General features: G+C 39.7%; 1 protein-coding gene across 1 annotated transcript; it reads left to right on the forward strand.

The window, feature by feature from the left end:
- Positions 1–6,897: 6,897 nt before the first annotated feature.
- txk (TXK tyrosine kinase) lies at positions 6,898–20,857 on the forward strand. Its single transcript, XM_072376592.1, has 16 exons — positions 6,898–7,273; positions 12,013–12,061; positions 13,448–13,529; positions 13,612–13,737; positions 13,809–13,873; positions 14,984–15,043; positions 15,143–15,197; positions 15,499–15,578; positions 15,708–15,832; positions 15,914–15,988; positions 16,665–16,836; positions 16,934–17,150; positions 18,821–18,885; positions 20,130–20,248; positions 20,334–20,491; positions 20,738–20,857. The coding sequence occupies exons 1-16, from the start codon at positions 7,261–7,263 to the stop codon at positions 20,807–20,809; spliced, it is 1,533 nt and encodes a 510-aa protein (XP_072232693.1). The 5' UTR covers positions 6,898–7,260; the 3' UTR covers positions 20,810–20,857.
- Positions 20,858–22,644: the final 1,787 nt, after the last annotated feature.

A 22,644-nucleotide genomic window follows, 5' to 3' on the forward strand; every position in this document is an offset into this window, starting at 1 on the left:
AAGACTTCAAAAGAAAAAGAAATAGTCTCCTAAATCTGCTCACTCATAGCTCAGGCAGTTGCCACTTCTGAAATCTGGACCAGCCAAATGACTGACTGAGGCATTGTATTCTAGTTTCTGTATGAACATTATTTTTCACATCCTCTTGCATTCTGAAAAACTGCAGTCATTCACTTTAGGGAATTTACACGCTTTCGTTTTGTCTGATTTTCAGTTGAACTTGACATTTGATGGCATTTGTCAGACTCGCCGCTATGTTTTTCATCTATTTCAAGACTTTCAAGCAACAAATATGAAAATTTAGGGAACCTTAGGCAAAACACACACCAAGGGAGGGTGCATTAACTGTAGGGTGCATTAACTGTAGGGTGCATTAACTGTAGGGTGCATTAACTGTAGGGTGCATTAACTTTATGCAATTTAAAACCCTACACGTCACAACATGGAAAACACTGGGCCTTTAATATTGTCCGATGCAGTTCTGATGCGAACATCAACAGCCATGTTATCTTAATAAATGTTAGAAATGCTATCGTAACTGCTTGTGATAATTTTGTCTCTGTTAAGGAAACAGAACAAGAGCAGGTGATACCAATTAGCTAGTTAGCAGACGATGTAAATTGACAGGCTGTTGATTGTTAAACATTGAGTTGCACTTTTGAGATCCCCCAGCCCCGAGTTCTCGTGCACACGCTGCTTTTTGTGCATTTCCTGTGAACTAGTTTACAAAATACGAATACAGTTAAAATTCTTAAGTGATCTGCGCTGTTGAAAAACTGAATACACGTAACAGAACTGTACAAATGTAATTCAAATTAGTTCAGGGGGAATTTTTACATTTTACAGTTAGTAATCAAAATGTTGCGCTTCAAGACACTATATATGAGTTATGGTTTGTTTTGGGAAAAGCTTGTGCTTTCAAACATACATTCTCCCTGTCAATGTTTTACTCCACACATGTGAAAGGACAACTGCAGCACGTTTACATGACCTCTGGGGAAAAAAAAATCCAACAACTGAGTTAGTTCAGCCTAAACCAAACTTCGCTTGACGCTGTGAGAAATCGAACTCGTCAAAAACCAGAGCGACACATCCAGGAGATGCGATGAATAACTCCCAGATGTGTAAACACAAATCAAATGAGGCTAGGAGCCCTGTACGTGCTTTTTGCAAAATATTTTCAAAAAACCGGCTGAGTGTCATTCCCATATCGTTCTGTTCCTTTGGTCAGCTAAATGTGTCAGAAGACCAAAAATTAGACCATTAAAACTAACTGTTCAGTTGGGTAATGCACTTCCTGGCTGTCGCTCGGCTCTAATAAAATCACGATTTTACAACCACAGGAAAATCCGACCAAATCGCCATTCATGTCACTTAAAGGCAACATCTATGCGATGCATTCGGGTGTACGTTCATTTACGATAATCTCCCACAGGGAAAGTTAGAAGCAGTAGAATTCATTGATTTTATTATTTTTTTAAAAACACTGTCCCTTAACTACATAGTGCCGGACATATTTCAGTCAATAACTTCATTCACCTCCTAGGATAAGGAATAAAAATGGCCAGGTTGAGCTGTAACAGCAGTTCAACTCAACTGTACACGTAACCGGAATGAATATTGACCGTCGACATCATCACATCATAGCAGAGCGACACTGACAGTTCTTCCCATTGGCTGCCACGCTCAGCACATATAAAGTTCTGCTGAGTCAACACAGAAGACGTTTCTGTCCTTAAAGGCCGTCTCCAAGCAGGCTAGTTCACAGACATGAGTCTTGTCCAGTCTGAATGCAGGTTAGAGGCAGGAGAGAAGCACTGCAGATGAATGAGTAAGAATATTAAACAAAAAAACAAGCAACTAGAGTTTAATAAAAATGCCCACAATAGGAAAGCATACCACAGTGTGAGAGAGACAGCACCCTCTCATAGAGCTCTTTAGATTGGTTATTCAATCCAACAGTAAGCCATAAAAGTACCTAAAATAGACTCTTTAGGTAGCATTGCCCATTTCAAAAGCACATACCTAATATTTTCAGAGTATAATAATTGACTCACTAATATATATGTCACTTTAACATGGCAGTTTAAGCTACTTATTTCCTATACTGCTGGGTATCTTAATCTAAAGAGTAGCCAAATCAATGTATTAGTTGACTTATATTTTTATCTTAACGAGCTCTATCTGAAAATAACTAGTTACCATAGCTTAGAGATAAATGTAAATATAACCAGTGTGTGTGTTGCCTGGTTACCACAAAGTGGTATTTGCCAGCCAGAATAGAGTAGAGCAGAAGTAGAAAACAGCATGAACTGAAAATACCCAAGTGAAGAACAAGTTTCCCACATCAAGATGGCAAGCTTAAGCCCAGTTCTCTGTTGTTTGATTCCTATGTCCATAAGCCTGACTGATAAGAACAAAGATGCATTTCTGTTTAATAGTTCTGGGTGTTGAGCAGAATCTGCAGGATTTGCATGTGTAATCTCGACACTGTCTTTACAATGTCTCTACGAGAGGACATGTGCAGGCGTTTAATCAAGTCTTCATTGGATTTTGTTCTGCATTTATGCCAGTAAATCCCTAATATTGTCACCAAATAAGAGAAGAAACTCCATCAACCGCTTGGTTTTTTCAGAACCTCATTCAACGCCTGTCATCTGTGCGTATGGGGGAAGGAGAGGGGTAGAGGAAACAGGGTTGTGATGAATCTCACTTGAAAAAAGATAAGCCAAAAGTTGCGTGTCGAGAGAGGCCGACTAAGGATGGGGCTAAAGCGCTAGCGCTGGTTGTAAACTCCCATTTCTCAGGTCCGGAATCATAAATCCAAGTTCACATATATGTATACATTAACAGATGTACCAGAATGATTCAATGTGAGCTATGTCTACAGAGACAGTGAGAAGAAATTAGTTTATGAGGAGTCCCAAGCTTTTTAGTTGAAAATGGAAATTCTGAATCTCTTTGCAGGAAGGCAACATGCTGATTAAACACACATGCAAAGTAAAATGTTATCACAAAGCAAACATTGGGTCAAAAAATGGAAGATATTTGCAGAAATATACAATGCCAGCATGTTGTGGTGCTCACACAGCATACACATTGCTACTTCTGGTATTTTGGCTTCATAACAAGTTTTATGTGGGTCAGACATAAACCAAAGGTATGAGTGGGTTAGGGGTCAAGCGCTGCAATGGACATACGGACCAAAATATAAAAAGAATATGCAGAGTTGGGTCACATCTCATGTATTTGTTGTTGAGTTTCAGGAGCTGTGCTGACACCGAGTCCACACTATTAGATAAGGCCAAATGTGACTGGCTTCGTAGATTAATGTAATTACTGTGCCAATATGGCATTACATGTGCCATTGTTTGTCTTTAATTTGTCCAAAGAAGGAGTAAAAAAAAAACTAACGGTTATCGCCAATGTTTCCGACAAAACGTGAACGCAGCCGACAAGTGGAGACACAGGCGCGCTCGCGGCACCTTGTCGACGCGCAGCTTGTTCACCTGCTTTAAGGTCCTTTGGTTTACCTTCAGATTCACGGATATTCTAAAATATTCCCTTGGTTCGACTAAGCAGACATTAACTTTCTCTGGTGCAGCCAGTCATATTAAACTATTGCATTTGGTGTCCTTGCCAAGCCGTAGCGATAGTTAGTTGATGGACTTTCTGTGTAGTTACAGAGGCTTCATTACTGTAATTTTATACTTCCAACACCTAACTCGACAAGTCCTTACCGAGGCTCTGTTTTTAAGTCACGGTTGAGCCCCAGGTCGCGTCGGTCCGCGGTTTTCTTCTCAGCCACAGAATTTGCGCAACAGCAGTTAATTTACCGAAACTTCCTGATATTGCTGTCAGCGACAACAGATCCAAAAGTGCTTCTTACCCTCGCGATTCATCATCCAGTTTTCTCTCAGTTATCTCGTGTCGCCGAGTGCAGGAGGCTCGGGATTGAGACGCGAAGTCGCGCATAAAGCCAGTTAGTGCACACTTTTGGAAACTTCCTCATACTGCGCTACCGGAATGATACCGAGAGAGAGTTAGAGAGAGAGTGATGAAAGAGGTCAGCAGGGTGTGAGATCATTTGAGTAGTCAAATCAGTCCCTAAAATAGAGTGGAAAATGTTTTACATCTGCGACGCGAAATTGCGCCTCGCTTCTGTCTTTTCTGAGGACGACGCGTGACACCAGGAGCATCCTCTGGTCTCGGGACCAAATCTTTAGAGAAACTTGTTTTGGTAAATGATAACAGTTGGGTAAAAATGAAGAGGTTTTAGGGGAAAGGCTCGAAAGTGAGAAGGCTTTTGAAAACAGAGACACTTAGAGCTGCAGTGTGTCAAGTGAACAAAGACGCATGAGGAAAACTGATAGTTGTTAAAAAAAAAGAAGGAAGAAGTTAATATCAGTTTATTTCTGATCGTTTTGCTGAATTCGCTGTCATGGTTGTATTTACCTCAGAACGAACACTCACGCTTACATCATTGTTGTGCAATGGCATTTTTTTATAGAGGTTTTTTTTCTTTAGATCCATGCAATAAACAGTGAGGGCAGGTTTGTGCTGTTTCTCAGAGGAGAAATCTGTTGGAAAATCGGAACTTTTTGGTAACTTTAGACACACTCAGGAAGTTTAGGTTGAGTCCTGTTTATGCAGTGTTTGAACCCGAGTCCCCACAAGGGTCAATAACCAGTACAGTGTGGGCAGATGGAATAACTGAAAGAAACATTAGCGCACCTCTGGGTTCATATAAAACCAAAATTAATCATTGTCCAACTTCATACACTTGCTCTTTAAACTGCTTCAGACAAAGAACAGCTCGACTGTGTTTTTGCTTTTATTTCCCCTCATGCCATTCCGCACCCGGTTTCAGTTCTTTTCTTGAAGGAGAGACTTGCAGAGACTTAACACTTCCTGACTACACAGTTAATAACAGTTAATATGTAACCATTGTTTTTACCGTATCCACTGCATGCCTAAATATGTGATAGACTTAAATGAACATAGTCATCACCTGATGCCTTATAAGTGCCTTATTGTGCAATTCTAACGATGGCCACTAGGTTCTAATAAACTGTGGCTCCAATACACTCCCCATCAACCTCTCTGGTGTCAGCTAGATTCAGTCCTTCTCATCAGTGTGCTGGTGGTCATTTTTAAGATAAAGCAGTCATTAAATAGACTTTCCGTCTCAAGGAAAGCTACTTTTGTTCCATCAGCTTTCTTTCTTCGTGTCATTGTTTGTAGTGTCAGGATGCAAGGACCAGAGCCCTTGAAGAAATAAGGGGGCTGATGACAAATGATGGCCAGACATAAGGGGATTCTTTACCATGATCGTTTTTTTTTCTTTTGGACCCATAGCATTGTAACATTGACATTGATTATAGTGAAATGGGTATAAATGAAACAGACATAAAGGGAAAAGATAAAAACAACATGCTAAAATCAAATCTGAGACAGGCTACACAACATTTTATGCTGGTCATATTTATCTTGTATGTTCGAATATTGCATTCGAATATTTCCATGTGACATTATCAGTGTGGAGGGCTGATGGCGCACTCTTCTTTACAACATTGCTTCGGTTCATTGAGGTTTGCAGACATTCACTTATGCACAGCTCACCGAGGGTCCCACCACAGCATTTCAGTTGGGTTTAAGTCTGGACTTTGGATTATGCCATTGCAACATTTTGATTATTTTCTTTTTCAGTCATTCTGTTTTAGACTTGGTATACAGAGGTTTTCGTGGTCATCTCATTTGCTGCAAAGCAAGCCCAAATCATCACCCCTCCATCGCCGTGCTTGACGGTTGGTATGAGGGGTGTGTGCTGATCTGTGTTATGCCATGGTCTTTTTAAAGATAAAACTCTTTCTCCTGGTAACTCTTCCAGACAAGCCATGATTGTCGAGTCTTTTTCTAATTGTACGCTACTGAAAGTTAACATTGAACACGTTAATGAGTCCCACGGAGTCTGAGATGTAGCTCTTGAGTTTTTCACAGTTTCTTTGAACATTGCACAGTGTGACCTTGGGGTGAACATGCTGGGGTGTCCACTCCTGGGAACATTGACAGCTGTAGTTTATTAATTCATCTCACTGTAGAGTGATAGACTCCAAATTTGGGATGCACCGATACCGCATTTTTTAAAACCGAGTACAAGTACAAGTACTTACTGACACCGAGTATCGATATCAGTACTAATGAAGGCCATTACAGTTATTACAATTAAACACATTTTCTTTTCTTTAGGCATATTCAGCCCAAATACAACTGGCACATTTTAGTGCCAGTTTGTCACACTGGTATCGATTCTGTAGTATTGGAAAACTTTAATGTAGTATCGGTATTGGTGCATCCCTACTCCAAGTAGTTTGGAAATGACCTTCTCAGACTTAATGGGACGCAACAGTTGCTTCGCTAAGTTAACTGATGTCTTTCCTCCTCTGCATTGTGTTGACACATGCATTTCAATGCTCCAGACCAACAAAATTCCTTTAAAAGCTGTGAAAGTGTAGTTTTTTTCACTCACTGCTTCTGCATTTTGGCTAGTTTGTTGATAATCTGAACTAGTATTTAATCAATTTTAAGACCTGGTGAGGACGAGATGATTTTCATTCTCTCCTGATGCATACAACCTTACAGCTGACAGAGGGGGCACTTTCCTTTTCACATGACTGTATGTCAGTTTGAATGTTATGTTCAGGGAGCCACCAACTCTGATAATTAGTCAGTAACAAAAAGCCCCTTTTGAGCTAAAACATCAGATTGTTCAACAGGAGTTTGTTGTTTCTTGATGAGTGTTACTTTATGTGTGTGTTCTTCCTGGATTTATTCGCAGACGGGTGCTTTGTGGTTTCATGCACGTCATTCTTTCACTTCCTCTCTATTTCATAGTCTTTATCTCTCTCCCACTCTGTAAATGGTGTGCAAATAAGCAATTTCAGTTGAAAGCAGACATTTAAAACTTGACTGATGTGGCCAAAGGCTGACAACAGCATGAGCTATAGAACCTCCTCTTCGTTCTCTTTATATCTTCGTTTGTCTTCTCTTCTTCGCCGTCTTTACTTCCTCCACCCACCTGCCGCTATCTCTCTTCCTCTACGTCTCTGTCGTTCCCCACCTGTGGCATCACATCAGCTTCATCGATGCAGAGGAATCGAAGCTGACCTCAAAAAGTCGAACTGAAGAAGAAAGACTGGAGCTGAGGAAGAGGAACAGTAGGAGGAGAACAGAGGAGACAGAAGAGACGTAAAGACAGACATGATTCACTCAAGTAAGTACCTGCTCACACACTAACTGTAGACAGAATACCGAATCAATCCTTTGTGGGGGGGTAGGGGGACGTACACAATGCACAGAGCTTTAAGGATGGGGTTATGAGAGCTGCAAGAACTTTGTAACTTTCAAAATTGTGGCAGGATGCAGACAAAACCAAACCAAACAAAACCAGCGTTAGGCAAATCTACAGAGCAAACATTTGTGCGGAACATCAGTTAAGATAAACTACTGAGACTCAAACGAAACAAATACATAAAACAAGACAAAAAAACCCAACCTTTCCTGATGAATAGGGCGTTATCTTTAAATAAACATGTTTTTTTCTACTTACACACATTAATTTACCAGATGCGACGTACACGTGTGTAACAGCCTTCAAGCTTCAGTACAATATTTCTTGAGCCTGAACTCTGGGGCTTTGTGTTTGCCTCTAAAACCATTCAGATCAGGCAAATCAGATTGAGAAGAGCACAAAGGGGACAGAGAGGCTTCAGATTTCATTTCACCATGTTACTGTTGTGCTTCTGACTGTGCAGACAAAGTGAAAATGTAAGCTTAAAGCTCCATATTTAGTGCAGGCGATGCACTTGTGTGCAAGGTAACACCTGTGGTCTACAGAAACGTTCAGTAGCTCAAGTTTCATTTCTGTTTCTCACGCAGGTGTGAAGGTTTGACTACATGATAGAGTTTTAGATTGAGTCCACTAGTCATTTTTTCCCCACAAAGACAGAAGCAGGGTGTACAAATGCTTAATCTCAGTAACATGTCCAGGATTACACCATGTAGTGTTATTAAGTGCTGCATTCCCACCTTCTTTACACTTTTAGCCCTATTTGTAGTCTCTGTCTGCCTGTACACTCTTAAAGCTGTACACTCCCTTTGTGTTCTGGTCAAGTTTCTTTGCCAGTGATCTAACATTGCCCATGGCAATGGTGGGACGAAATGCTTTAAACGTCCTCCGTCTTGCTTCCCTTTTAGACCCATACAAAGGACATATCATACATGTTACCTTTTTCCTCGATTCAGTATATTATTTAGCTGTTTGCACATTTAAAAGGTTTGTGGAGTTACGAAGTCCAAAGTACACATCAAAGGGAATTGTCCTCACCCACAGAAAACATTCCTTCTGAGCTTTATGAAACATTGTTTTTGCAATTGAAGCTTTCCCTCCTTTACTTCGTAACATCACGATTAAACACAACTAAATCATGTCTGCATAATGGCTTGTTTGGAGCTTCAAAGGATAAGTAGCTGTCACACATTTTACCATAGCTGACTGACACACTGAGGAAACTGAGTTAAAGGTAAGGGCCTTAAAGAGGCAGAAGCTAAAATGGAGCCTTTCAGTCAGAAGGTGACAAAAAGTGCTGCCAGTGTACAGTGTGAGAAGAATTGAGTGGTTTGTGACTAAAGTAGACCTCATCTAGTAGATGACCTAAATAAAATCATGTACTTGACCTTTTGAATTATCAGAGCCTCAACAAGAATATAATGCCATGTTATGAAAAGACATAACTGCAAAATGTTACTCAAACAGCTTTCAGATCCTTTCTTTTCAGTTGGAAATATTTCAACTTCTGTTTTTAAAATCTACCAAAAGTGAAAGGAAAACTAAAGACCTGTGTGCATTCCTTCAATTAAAACTCTCTTTAACAACACAAAGTTTCAGTCCTCAAATCTCTACCAGGAAGAGGTCATGAAAACAAACACCATCAGTATTTCCCAGGGGAAATCACTCCCAATATGCAAACAAATTATGGACACCGAGCACCTGCTAAAACAAAGAGGTAACTAGGGCAGTATCAGGCACACGTGCTATATTCACAAGCATCAGATAACAGGGTCGTTTACAGTTCCAGTAGCACCCTATAGGGATGTTTCGATGAGAAAATTGCTAAAGAGTCACACAAAACTAAATCAAGACACAATGCCCAAGATGTTCTACTTGGCATTTTGTTCTGGAGAGAAGTTATCACTCCATAACACCTCTTTCTACTGGTCTTCTGTTCAGTTTTTGTGCCAGTTGGCATACATTTAGCCTTTATCACTGTTTCCCTTCCATACGAATGGGTTCTGGATTGCCACCCTTCCACTGAGATCATACATGGGGCTTCGGTGAACAGTAGATGGATCAACTGAAGGTCCAGAAGCGCCTCTTAGGTCCTGCGGCAGGTCTTTGCTGGATTTCCTTCTATTTCTCAATAACACCGCGTTCTAAAACTGAAACTGCTGTAGATAATCTTAGGCCTGCCTCTTCTTCTTTTGTCCTCCACTTGTCCAGTTTCCGCAATTTTTTTTTAAGGATGCAGTGCCCCCAGTGCTGAGATTTGCCAAATTTTCAGCTAATAGTTTATTGGGACTCACCTTGTTGGTTCAACAATACTATTCCATATCTGTCAGACTGTATTATCTTTGGCATTTTTCATTTATGCAACTAAAGTCATGGGAATACATTATGTGTCATTGTGACAGGCTGATAGCAACAAAGTGCATGAAGATTCAATTTGAATTTGGTCCTTGCTGAGGCATGAACAGAACACAGGTTCATCCCTCCAGTTTGATGTTTTTTCGTGCTCGAATGATTGATAGGTCCGTGTTAAACTGCTTTAAAAGAAAAAACAGAATAAAGAAAATAAAGCATGTTAATCTCAAAATTGAAGACAAAATATCAAGAAATGAAGGATGGCTCTAGATTTTTGTACAGTGCTTTAACTTTTTTTTAATCTTTTTATTAAGGCAGTGTTATTTTGCAGAACGAAGATAATATTTAAACCGATTTTCATGTAAATTTGAACACAATAAAGCAGCTTAGACATTGTTTTATATTGGAAAATGGGTTGAGATGATGGTAAGATTAGACTATTTTTCTAAATAAAACTAATTCAAAGCTAAGTTGATTACGTTGCACCACAAAAAGTAAATATCATACAAAAAAGGCTTCAGAATCTTAATTGATTGATGTATTCACTGTATGATGTATTTATTTGTTGTATTTACTGTATCTTATAGAGGAAGCACAGTCATAGGTCAACTGTCTAAAATGTTTTGAAAACATGACAGAAAAATCATAGAAAGTGTGCTAATGGGATGTCGGTTCACCACAAACCATCAGAAGAGTCCCTTCTGATGCCATCAACTCTGGAGTGCTGTTGTTTGGATCAGGGCTGATTTGAATGAAGGGACATTCAGACAAGCACAAGTCATACAAGTCAGCTTTAGATCACATTACAGGCATTTGAGTTTCTCTCTCAGGCTCACACAGGAAGTAAAGTAGCCCACTGTCTCTATAACCACATAGACACAAAGACACATGTACACGTACGCTCGCTCATTTGTCCACAGAAACATGCGCAAAGACTTGTGGAGGCAGGGAGAGTGTTAATTCTGCAGAAAAGGAAACTATACTTCCTGACAAAGACCTCCTACTTAAAACCGCAGAGACACACAAAAAGAAAAAGTTCAACTTAAACAGCTGGTGGTACAGTCAGTGAATGTGAGAGAGCTCAAACCGCTACATCGTGAATTGTTAGCCTATTGACTTCACATCAAGCAATGTCCTGCTCAGCTAAAGGTACAGAAACAAGTACATTATGCTACATTACTTTATGTTTATGCATTTGGCAGATGCTTTTATCCAAAGCAACTTCCAGGTAGGGTAAGGGGGTCTTGCCTAAGGACCCCTACTGGAGGTAGTACCTTTCATGCAGGTATTGAACCCAGGTCTCCCTCACGAAAGGTGGCAATCATACCACTACACTATCCCAGTCCCCCTAACACACACTATGAGCATCTTTCCTTATTTAATGCAGGAACTTAAGATAACCACAATGGCGATGGCAGTTGCAGATGTTACTAATATGAAATATCTGGTTTCAGCCATTTACAAATGGACCAAAATTGGTTTATTTCACCTGAACCATTTTCTAAAATCTGTTTCCAGAAAGATTTAAAGTTGCTCCATCTTTATTCATTTATACAGTTGTAGACCAATGATGCCCTGTTTAAGATCCTGCTTAAAGCTAAATAAGGGCAATGTTGGGCAAACCTGATTTTGCCCTGAAAAACATATCCGTGGACGTCTGGTATTTGTTTGGTTGGTTTGTGTTATGAAATACCAAACTTACAGAAATCTCACTGTATGTTTACTCTCAATACAAATAGGCTACATTATGGATTGAAATAAGATCTGAATAAGTCTGTACTTAAATCATTATCTGAGAGATTTCCATTACTATGAAAGTTTCAGAGTTGGGGGGAAAAAAGAGCGATATCAGAATAACAGCAAAACTGCAGCAGAACACCTGTTTTATGACAGTCGGACCAAAATTTTAAACGTGGTCTGAAAGCTGTAATGTGAATCAAAATTAAGCAACTACAATCTTATGACAAAAAAACCCTAGGAATGGCGTTTGTCCATTTTAATCAAAAGAGTACTGGGTGGCCTCTTCATTGAATGCTCTCCATCCTTTGAGAAGCAAAAAGGAGTTTCACACGACATAAATAATGTTATCCGATACGTTCAAGTGCCAGATTATGTTTCTCCTCGTTTCAACTCGTTATGCTCACATGAGCTAATCTCGTTAAATCCTAATTTCAGACATCGCAGCCCAGAATGTCAAACTATTCCTTCAAAACTGAATGTAGTGTCTCCGCTCGAGGAGAAATTATTGTTGGTAAGATCTACTTGCTTTTTCCATTAAAACAAATCTTCCTCTTATGTGTTTCCTCCTCCAGATCACTCCATCCGCTCTGTAATCTGCTGCTGCTGTTCGGTTCAGACCAGGTAATGCTAAAAACCCAAGGGGCTTTTACATTTTCTGAATGGATTTGATCAAAACAGCAATTGTTGTTGATTATTTGAGGATGTGAAACAAAATAGCATTTCCTAGTGCTGTGGCTAACTACTAAAATTGGATCTCATTAAAAAAAGAGAACTGAGGAAAAAATCTTTAGAAAGTGCCACTAAATGTTGATGGACCAAGGTTTATTCCTGGTATGACCTCCATCTCAGTCTTCATTCATGGACTAGAATGGAGAATCTCACATTGTTGGAATGCTACTATTCCATCAATCCCTGTGAGAGGGTATATGCAGAGGATGTGGCGCCAATAGATACTTAGAAACACAACATCTAAACAACCTCTGACTCAATATTCCAAATGGAATCTGCTACCACAACTAAGGATGGATGAGGAACAAAGATGCTGCAGCAAGGAGGATCCAAGGTGTCGGGTCAGAGAGGACAAATCATCTCCACCGTCCGAGGATGAGAACCAAGACCCATTACAAAGCCCTGATAACCTTAACACTAGGGCAGTTCTTGACAAGTCTGCTAGAGGATGGTGTGGTATGTTATGTGGTGATCATAGAGCTGATTGATTACAAGATGAACAACACAAAGAGCAGTAAGGGGCAGTATCCCCATGGAGGCAAAGATCAACACTTACAGACTTTGAGAGCTGACCACAGCGGACAGAACAGGAACACATGGCTCAATACATGAGTGGAGTTAGGAGGGGAACTGGAAGCGACACCCGAGGAGATAAGCACCATCCACTGAGTGACAGAACTGACACTCCAGACTGTAATGCTGCACACATGGAGTGCTTGAAACTCCACAGCATCAATGTTAAGAGTCTTCATCGGGAACTCAATGGGACCGTAGCCAGATAATCACAAAGAGTGGCTATGGACACACCTCACAAGGATATACTACAAGGACATTGGAATGTCACTGAGTGGGGAGGCTGAAGACTTTTTGACAGTACTGTAACTATCAGCAGAAGACCAGCAGTCTTGACATGCTTTGATGGTGACAGTGGGTTGACACATGCTCTTAATGAGCTACTTTTCAGCCTACATGTCAGACTCACTGTCTGATAAGAGGGACGGAAAAACATGATTGAGACAGCTTTATCGGAAGCCTGGCTGTATTAATATACTGTATTTGTACCAAGGAAGCAAACAGATGAAAACAGATTGAACAAAGCCTGATGTAAATGCAACTTGATGGTTGTCCTCTGTGCTAAAGCTAACATATAATCCATTTATAAAAAAAGTTGATTATCTAAATGTTGACATTTTTCTAGTTGTAAAACAAAAACATTTGACAGGTTTTATACAACAAATGACAGATAAACTGATCGATTGTATGATGATCTGATTTCAGGGAGATCAGCACACACTTGGAATTGGAGGGCAGAACTTCTCTTTGTTTTCGGAGCAGACGATACCCAGGGCGCGCCTGCCCGGTAAGATGGAGCGTGTTTCAGAGTATCCCTGTGCTATTCAGTTCCAGGGATTGACTTTTGTTTCGCTTTCTCCTTCTCTCAGGTTGACAGGTCCAGGAAGAAACTCCCCCTCCCCCCACCAGAGAGTGGGGATGGTGAAGGGCTGCTAAACGTCGTCGCCATGTACGACTTCACTGCCAAGGAGGACACTGACCTCACGCTCAAACAGGTACATGCACGCAGGCACAAAAGACACACGTAAACTAAGCGGTGTGTTGATGCAATGGGTTGTGTCCACAGGGGGAGGAGTATGTCATCCTCCACAAGCAAGACCAGCTATGGTGGAGAGCGCAGGACAAACACGGGTACGTTAAATCAAAACTACACAAATCACCCAGCAGACACAGTTTAAACACATTTCAGACATGTGTAAGCTGTAAACTTAAAAATTAGGTGATTACTTAATGTCCTCACGGCTAAGATATCTTACTCTACCTGCAGCAAAATGTGAAATAGCCACAAAAACAGAAGTATTAGTGTTGATGACATTTGTTGAAGGCTGCACCAGTGGCGTGATGGTTAGCACTGTCGCCTCACTGCAAGAAGGTACCTGGTTCCACTCCCAGCTGGGGCCTTTCTGCGTGGAGTTTGCATCTTCTCCTCCACCGTCCAAAAACATGCATGTTAGGTTGTCTCTAGGTCTCTAGGAGTGTGAGCGTGCACGGTTATTATCAAAAAATCGTTTCTGGTTAATCTTCTAAACATTCCCCAAGAACATCCAGCATACGAATGGTGTAAGGTTCCCTATAAATTAGAGACTAAATAACAGTTTGTTACATCATGCTGGGACTGTAGCAGGAATAATAACGGATGGTGTAATGGATATCAAAGGGAATGTCCCCTCTTTGCTGTACTGGCTTCTCTTCTTATCTTTTAAGCAGTTGATTATGCAGTTGGTGCTTAATGGATAACGCTAAATAGCTAATCTAATTAGATATGTTTCCCTTACCCTAATTAATTACTTTTTAATACATCAGTCTCACCAAATAGATTTTTATGCCTAGACCCAACCAAACAGTGACTGAAAAAAAGGGTTAATTTACAAAGTAAAGAAAGGAGACAAACTTGGATCTCCTGAAGTATTCATATGACTCATGAGTAACATGTGTAATTCCTTTCATGGCAGATTCACAATATGTTGTCAGGCTGTACTCTTAGACTCTGCTGCATGTTTAAGATAAAATATTGGTGTCAATGTTTCAGAATTCACCTACTTTTCCTTGTATTCAGAAGACTATTATCTGGTATTATACAAACACGGGATTTACGGAAACTGAATTAAATTTTTGCAACATCGCCAGAGTTATTTCTCAGTCTGTACATACTGCAAAACTGTTAACATTATCAGTTTCAAAACATTCCTGAAATGTTTTCAATCAGCAGACTGTCATTCCTTTTTGCATTGTTTCTGTCAGGAATAAAGGCTTCATCCCCAGTAACTATGTGACGGAAAAAAACAAAATTGAAGCAAACTCGTGAGTCTCACATTTTTTTCCTCCCTTTTCTCTCCAATTAAGTGATATCGGAAATTTAAAAACTAATAATTTTTATCTTTTATCGTTTCCTTCATGGAGATGGTACTGCAAGAACATCACCAGGACAGAAGCAGAGCAGCTGCTAAGGCAGGAGGTATTCACCCATTTATCTATCGCAATATCTGCATTTAATTGTGTTTATGCCTGAAAAAGGCTGGGATACACACTCTTAATGTGTGCAGTAGGTAGAGCTCAAGAAAAACTATAAATTCCTTTGATAATTTCATTGCTTTTTTTCTGACAAAATAGAACAAATGCTCAAATATAGCAAATCAATGCATCAAATCTTTGATAGTCGAAATTTAGAAGAATGTGATTTTTTGCAACAAAACTAAAAATTGAGAATTCTAACAAATACCTATTATTTCCTGATGTTTTTTTTGTTTTATTTCCAGGACAAAGAGGGTGGTTTCGTAGTCCGGGAGTCTAGTCAAAAGGGAGTCTACACTGTGTCAGTTTACACCAAGACATTGGGGTAATTCATATTGCCACATGCAGTCTCAATGTTTAAGTATGAGCTTGTCTAGGAATTGCAAAACAAATACAGTGGAGATCCACATATGCAGACAGTAATAAAATGAAAAACTTTAATTTCTATGTGCAGTCCTAATGGAGATGCAAGACATTACCAGATCAAAATGACTGACACCGGCCAATACTTCTTGGCTGAAAAACATACCTTCAGTTGCATACCAGATGTGATACATTACCACGAACACAACGCAGCAGGTAGGTAGAGACTTGCATTATGTGTGCATAAATCAACAACAGTTCAACGCTTCATGTTTCAGTTAATGTGTCTTTCTGCAGGCCTTGTGACCAGGTTGCGATATGCAATAGGACCAATGGGAAGGTGTGTACCAGCCACAGCTGGATTTAGCTCAGGTAAATTCATAGACACTTTTACTTCAAGCTATGCCGTGTATTGTTGAACAATAATAACTCAATAAAACCATTGAAACTGGGCAAAGTGAAACAAATATTTTGAATTATTATCATAAGAGAGGCATAGAGGTAGCTTTGTATGATTTAAAGTTTATAAAATATTTGTTGATTTGGGCTCTGGTCTTTGCTGTAGCCCTTCAGGTGATTTTGGTTGCTGTTTCTTTAAGAAGCCCCTCCCTAAAAGCCCACATTCTACTGATTGACCAGCTTTTGGAAGACTGCTGAGTGGCAGCACCCAGTTCTTGTGACCAAAACTGTCTGTACTTTTTGATCTCGCCTGCATCAGGCATTTACAGAAATCTGTGAGGAGCTAATGCCAGCTTATCACAAAAGTAGGAGATATGTAAACTGAGTATTCAGAGCAGTCTGCAGCCTGAGCTTGCATGTTCTCATAAACATACAACGAACCAGAAACATATTTTTACGAGTGCACTTTGAGCAGGTTTCAAGTCTTAAAATGTTGCATTCTGACTTTACATGAAAGTAAGTGTCCAAAAGGTAGAGAAATGTGCTCAACAGTGTTAAACAGAACTATAAAAGAATGAAGTGGTTTTAACAAAGCTTGTCTCTTTTTTCTGATTTTCCCACACTTGCCCTCCCCTCTTTCTTCCTCCAGAGAAGTGGGAGATTAATCCCAGTGAGCTGACCTTCATGAAGGAGCTGGGCAGTGGCCAGTTCGGGGTGGTGAAACTTGGCAAGTGGAGGGCTCAGCAGAGAGTGGCCATCAAGGCCATCCGGGAGGGAGCCATGTACGAGGAGGACTTTGTTGAGGAGGCCAAAGTCATGACGTGAGTACAAAGGGAAGATCAGCAAAATAAAAACTGGATGGAGTCAAAAACGAGGGGGAAAAATGGACTCCTCTTGACTTTTTTTTGTCTCTGTCAGGAGGCTGTGCCATCCAAAACTGGTGCAGCTCTATGGCGTTTGCTTACAGCAGCGTCCCTTGCTGATTGTGGCTGAGTTCATGGAGAATGGCTGCCTGCTAAATTTCCTGCGGCAGAGGGGCAGGACACTGAAGGAGGCGTGGCTTCTGTCTATGTGCCAAGACATCTGTGAGGGGATGGAGTACCTGGAGTCAAATAGTTTCATCCACAGAGACCTGGTGAGTCTCCACAAAAAAGACTTAAGCAAGAAATTAGAAATAATTTTTTTTTTTTTTCCTCACTGTGGATGTTCTATAGTTTTTGGTGCATGTTAAATGTTTCAAAACCCAAAGAGTTATTTATCCCCAAAAGACACAGCTGAAACTCCTCATTTTTGTCACAGGCTTTACTTCTGATACTTGGCACGTCTTAAACAACGGTGCGTTCAGGTGCACCTTTGGGTGCCTTATGTGCCAATGAGAACTGCAGGTGGCGTGAAATGTGAAATATAAAATATAAAATGGCTTTGCGAGTCATTTGCACTGATTTCGTGGAAATACCAGTTGGGTCATTAGTTCAGCAAGAGTGCTCTCTGTACTTCTTTCCTAGTAATAGCAACATCAAATCCAATATTCTGTGTGGTTTCTGGTTTGCATGTGTATGTGTAGGTTATCTCCAACTTCCTCCCACCATCCAGTAACATGCATGTTAGCTTGGATCTCGATAGAACTTATTACATGGATAGATATAATTCATCATCATAAAATTGGAGTCTATTTGAATAGATAAAGTGACTTTTCCAGTTCCAAATCTGAGAAGAACCTCTTTAGCTTTTTCTTTGAATGGATTTTTCCTTTTAAATTTCCTGGTCCGAATCATCCATGCAACCCGTGTGGAGTTAAATTATTTGTTTTCAGTACAGGGAGACTGATGATGATATACTGACAACTAATGGTAAGTTGAGTAGGAAATCTGTCCCACAGCTTTCTCAGAAGCATTCATCTTTTGTAACCACTTCATTTTTACGATTTCAATTTCTTATTTCAAAGTTGAGATGAACACTGTAAAATAAATGATCTGTGGTTCCTGAGAATAAAAATCTGACACGTGTCATGTGCATTAGTAAAGCCTTCCGTCAATCCAGGCAGAGTTGTGTCATCGTGGAGGTAAATCCCACTTGGTGCAACTAGTGGAGAGCAGCTGCATAGCCTTACCTGATCCGCTTGCAGTCATCTTGCACCTGTGAGGCAGTAATGTCATGTGACAAGGTGGCGTTGTCCGGCATGGCAAAAGTCAGACAAGATTTTGGACCAGCACGTACTGCTTCAAGGCCGTCATTTATCACGTCTTGTCAGCACTGCAGAGCGTCTCATAGAGTGTATGCATATGTATCTAAAGACAAAGCAATTGCCTCATTCCCTCTACTGTTTTGATGGGTTTTTTTTTTAATATTAAGACACATGAGTCTATTCAAGTACACCCCCCAAATAATATAACTAATTAAGCATAACATACGGTCTTTAGATCAAACAAACCACAAAAAAATGAACTAAAAAGCAGACTGCACTGACTTAGGCTATCTGTTAGCATTGACTGAAGCTAATTTACCCACTTTTTATTCCAGGAATTTTAAACTAACGAGAGCGATGATTTTAATCCCTTTTGAGAGTTGAAAATTCTGCCACTTAAAAATGGCCCGAACCTAAATCATAAAGGAGTAAAAATAAGAGCAAAAGAAAGAGTTAGCTCAGCTTTCACTTCAGCAGCTTTGACATGTGAACTTCAGCTACTTTAATGAGGCTAAAAAATGTACACAATGAAAGATAAATCTTATGCTCAATAGATTTTGTTGCTTTGGGGGCAATTTTGAATTGAATGTTTGTCTTCTGTATATTTTTCTATCATCCAGGCAGCCAGGAACTGCCTGGTTAATGAACACAACGTGGTGAAGGTCAGCGACTTTGGAATGACCAGGTAAAGAGGCCGCTTTATGTCACATTTCCACATAAGGAATTTTGTTTATACAATATGAAGCATGCAGAGCCAGAACCAGCAGCTGGGTAGCTTAGCTTTGCTTTAAGACAAAGACAAAGGGTGTGTTTGGCTTGTCCACTTGTTCACTGACTCACCCAGCATATTATATAGAGCAGTCGCGAAGAGGTAGGGCCAGACAGCTGCTGATGCAGTCTGGATGCTGCTTGAATGCAGCAGTGCTAATTACACACTGAATATTTACAGTTACGTGTTGCATAAACCGAGGTGATGGATAGAATTATTATTTTTTGTGTGAGAAAATGTTGTAATTTCCCACCACAACACAGTAACTAATCCAAACTGGATGACACAAATCTATGCAAAATTATATTTTTCTGTATCAAGTGTAACTGTATAACAACCTCCAATAGACTAATAATGAATTAATAGTAATAGTACCCCAATTAAATAAAATATGCCAAATAACAGTTTTTTGAGCAATGGTGGCCCCAATGTAGCAAATATTTAAAAAAATTGCTAAATTACAAAATAGCTTCGAACATGTTTGCTGTTTAGGCTGAGCAATAAGTATCAAATATGGTTCTGATACACATTAATGAATAATTTCTCAAATTCTGCATCTCAGTAAAAAAAAAAAGCTTGCCATTTCATGGCTGAAATGTCTGCAGAGTATCGTTCTCAGACATTCAGAGTATCAGTACCAGGCATTCTCAACGTGTAAGAAAATTGAATAACGAGCTTCAAACATAAGCACTAGCTAGTGTTCACGCATTCTGTCAGCTCAATAACTGCTGTTTCCAGGCCACAAGTAGTGTACATCTTCTGTACCACATGACGAGTTTCTAGTGCTCTATTTTTTTAATAAAATGTCTAATTACTTGCATCAAGTTTTGAATTGTTGTAATAAACATTTGATATAAAAATTGGTTAGTATAAGAGACAGTTTCAGGTGAACTTTGATATTGTTAGAGTCAATCTAATTTGTTTCCCTGTTTCCAGTCTAAGTGTTAAGCTAAGCTAAGCTAAGCTAAGCTAAGCTAAGCCAAGCCAAGTTCAGTCTAGCTAATTGGCTACTGGCTCAGGCCCACTTACAGAATTATAAGAGTGGTATCAATTTTCTTATTTAAATCAGCTCCAGTAAATACATTATTTCCCCAAAATATTTAACACCAAAACCACGAGAGCTCTTGAGTTGTATTTTTACTCTATGCTTGTGTTAACAGATACGTTCTCGACAACCAGTACACCAGCTCCAGTGGCGCAAAGTTCCCAGTAAAGTGGTCTCCGCCTGAAGTTCTTCACTACAGTAAATACAGCAGCAAGTCAGACGTCTGGTCCTTCGGTGAAGACCCATAGCAATAGCAGAACTCCATGGCACTTCTGGTATTATTAACAGTGAGTCCTGACATGTATGTATCTGTGTGCAGGCGTGCTGATGTGGGAGATATACTCGGAGGGTCGTACTCCGTTTGAAAACCGCTCCAACTTGGAAGTAGTGAATGACATCACCAGAGGGGTCCGGCTGTACCGACCCCACCGTGCCTCACAGCTGGTGTACGCCATCATGTACCGCTGCTGGCATGAGGTAATCGCTCACCCATTAACTCAATGCATGCTTTGTAGAGCATGAAAGTTCAATAATCCATTATCAAGAAAAGTGAAGATATTAAATGAACACAAATCAGACTTAATTGTCTGATCAGTTCAATCAAATGTTATTTTAAATGCGGCATGTTTCTTGTATAGCTACATTTGATGATTTCACCTGTTGTTAACCCCTTGATCTTTGTTTTCCTCCACAACTTCCTCTTCTTCTTCGATGGTGGTGTAGACGGCTCAGGGTCGACCGCCCTTCTCAGAGCTCCTGGATGAAGTTAGAAAACTTGCAGAAAATCCAGATTAGCACAAATATTCTTTTAATACTGATTATCAAACAGTTCATGACTGAACACATTCCATATTTTATTGTTGTAAATATATGTATATATTTTATCAAAGTGTTTTCGTCGTTAAATGAAGCTTTAAATCATCTTATGATATATTTTAACAAAATTTTATACTTTACTATACAATCACTGATAGAATAACAACTTGCATGTAAGGTTATACATTTAAAAGATTGCTTGGAATGTAAAGATAGTTTTGCACACATTAAACTATTGTTTATATAAATTTATGGATTTGTGGCACAAACTAGTAGCAGAATTGTGTGTATGGAAAAGTTTGTGAGAGAGTTATGCAATGGAATACTTTTATTATAGTGTGAGTGTAAGGGGTGCCAAAAATGAGCTGATAAAATTTACGGGGATGAAAATGCACTTGAAACAAAAAATGGAGGCACATTTAAAAAAAAAGTAGTAAGTGATCATGTAGGTAAGTTCATCAGATCATTTCTGATATTAGTTTGAGAGCATTTTCATGACTGAATTGATAAATGACAGCTTTTGTGTTGCAAATGATAAATTATGATTACGATAGAGAATAAATGATGAAACAAGGCTTTTTTTTGATTGTATCACCCCTCGTTTGATTAGATGGAAGAAAAATGTATCGCTCAGTTTAAAATGTACATCCATTTTCACTCCTACGTTGCTTTAATAAACATGCGTTTTCATGACTTCCATTTATTCTGCTTAATTTGCTTTACTTCCAGTGCTCATAACCGAGGACTTTCCTGCACAAAGAAAATCTAAATGAACACAGATGAAACTAACCAGCATTTACTAACAAATCTGTCCACAGCAACCACCTCCCTATTGCCCATTCTGTTATTTAAGTAGAAACTCTTCATGTTAGCTGAGCACGAGACCCTGCCAAAGAAAGGAAGGAGCAGTTTTATCATGTTGATGATAGTTTACTCATCTGTAATCCATTGCACCTATTCAGAAGTTATAAAGTTGTGCCTGAATGCTCCTCAGTGCTTGGATAGAAGGCAACCTGGACTGCTCCAAAGAGGTTTTGTCTCAATAACATAAGTATAACATTTACGATTGTATTTTTTCGAAGTATGCAGCTTATGTCTTGCACCTGCCTTATTGCCTTATTCTTAAGAAGGTCTTATTGTGGTTTTGATGGCAGGAGAATACTCCAAATAAAGCTGGGATATGCTAGGTTTCTTTACATTGTATGCTGATAAAAGCTCACACTACCTGAGATGAATAGAAACTTAAGTGGAACTATAATCAGCAGCCTGGATGCCCAGGCTTCCATGCTTAGATAAAACTAAAAAAAACAGTATAATAATGCACCTACACAAGTCAAAGATTCCTTAGGAGAATTGATGACTGACATTATTCCTTTATTATGATCAGTATTTATGATTAAGCCTTTTTGGATGATGTATGAGCTCAAATGTGCTTTGAATGAGAATACATGAAATATTTCTGGAGGTGCATCATGTGCTTTAAACACTACAAGGAGGAAGCAGGAGAGGCAACATTGCGACATTAGATGGAGACAAAGAGCTCCTGTTGGAGTCATCTTTTCCCAAACAGCAAAACATGTTTGACTCAGGGATGACTCAGCTGCAGTTTTCTTATGACCCACATTTGTCCTTGAAGGATGACAAGACTAATAAGATTTTAAGAAGAACTGGGGCTGTACGGTGGTGTGGTGATTAGCATCACAGGAATAGGGTTTCTGGTTTGAATCCCAGCTGGGGCCGTTCTGCATGGAGTTAGCATGTTCTCCCCGTGAATGCGTGGGTTCTCTCCAGGTACTCCGGCTTCCCCCCACTGT

The sequence above is a fragment of the Leuresthes tenuis genome, unplaced genomic scaffold (assembly GCF_036924035.1).
Source record: "Leuresthes tenuis unplaced genomic scaffold, fLeuTen1.0.hap1 SCAF_22, whole genome shotgun sequence".
Taxonomy (NCBI): domain Eukaryota; kingdom Metazoa; phylum Chordata; class Actinopteri; order Atheriniformes; family Atherinopsidae; genus Leuresthes; species Leuresthes tenuis.

Bases quoted from the DNA above. Each gene is read 5' to 3' on its own strand.
- txk (XM_072376592.1), top strand. The intron at 12,062-13,447 runs GTAATGCTAAAA...ATCTGATTTCAG, and splicing joins TGCTGTTCGGTTCAGACCAG to GGAGATCAGCACACACTTGG. The intron at 15,833-15,913 runs GTAGGTAGAGAC...GTCTTTCTGCAG, and splicing joins CCACGAACACAACGCAGCAG to GCCTTGTGACCAGGTTGCGA.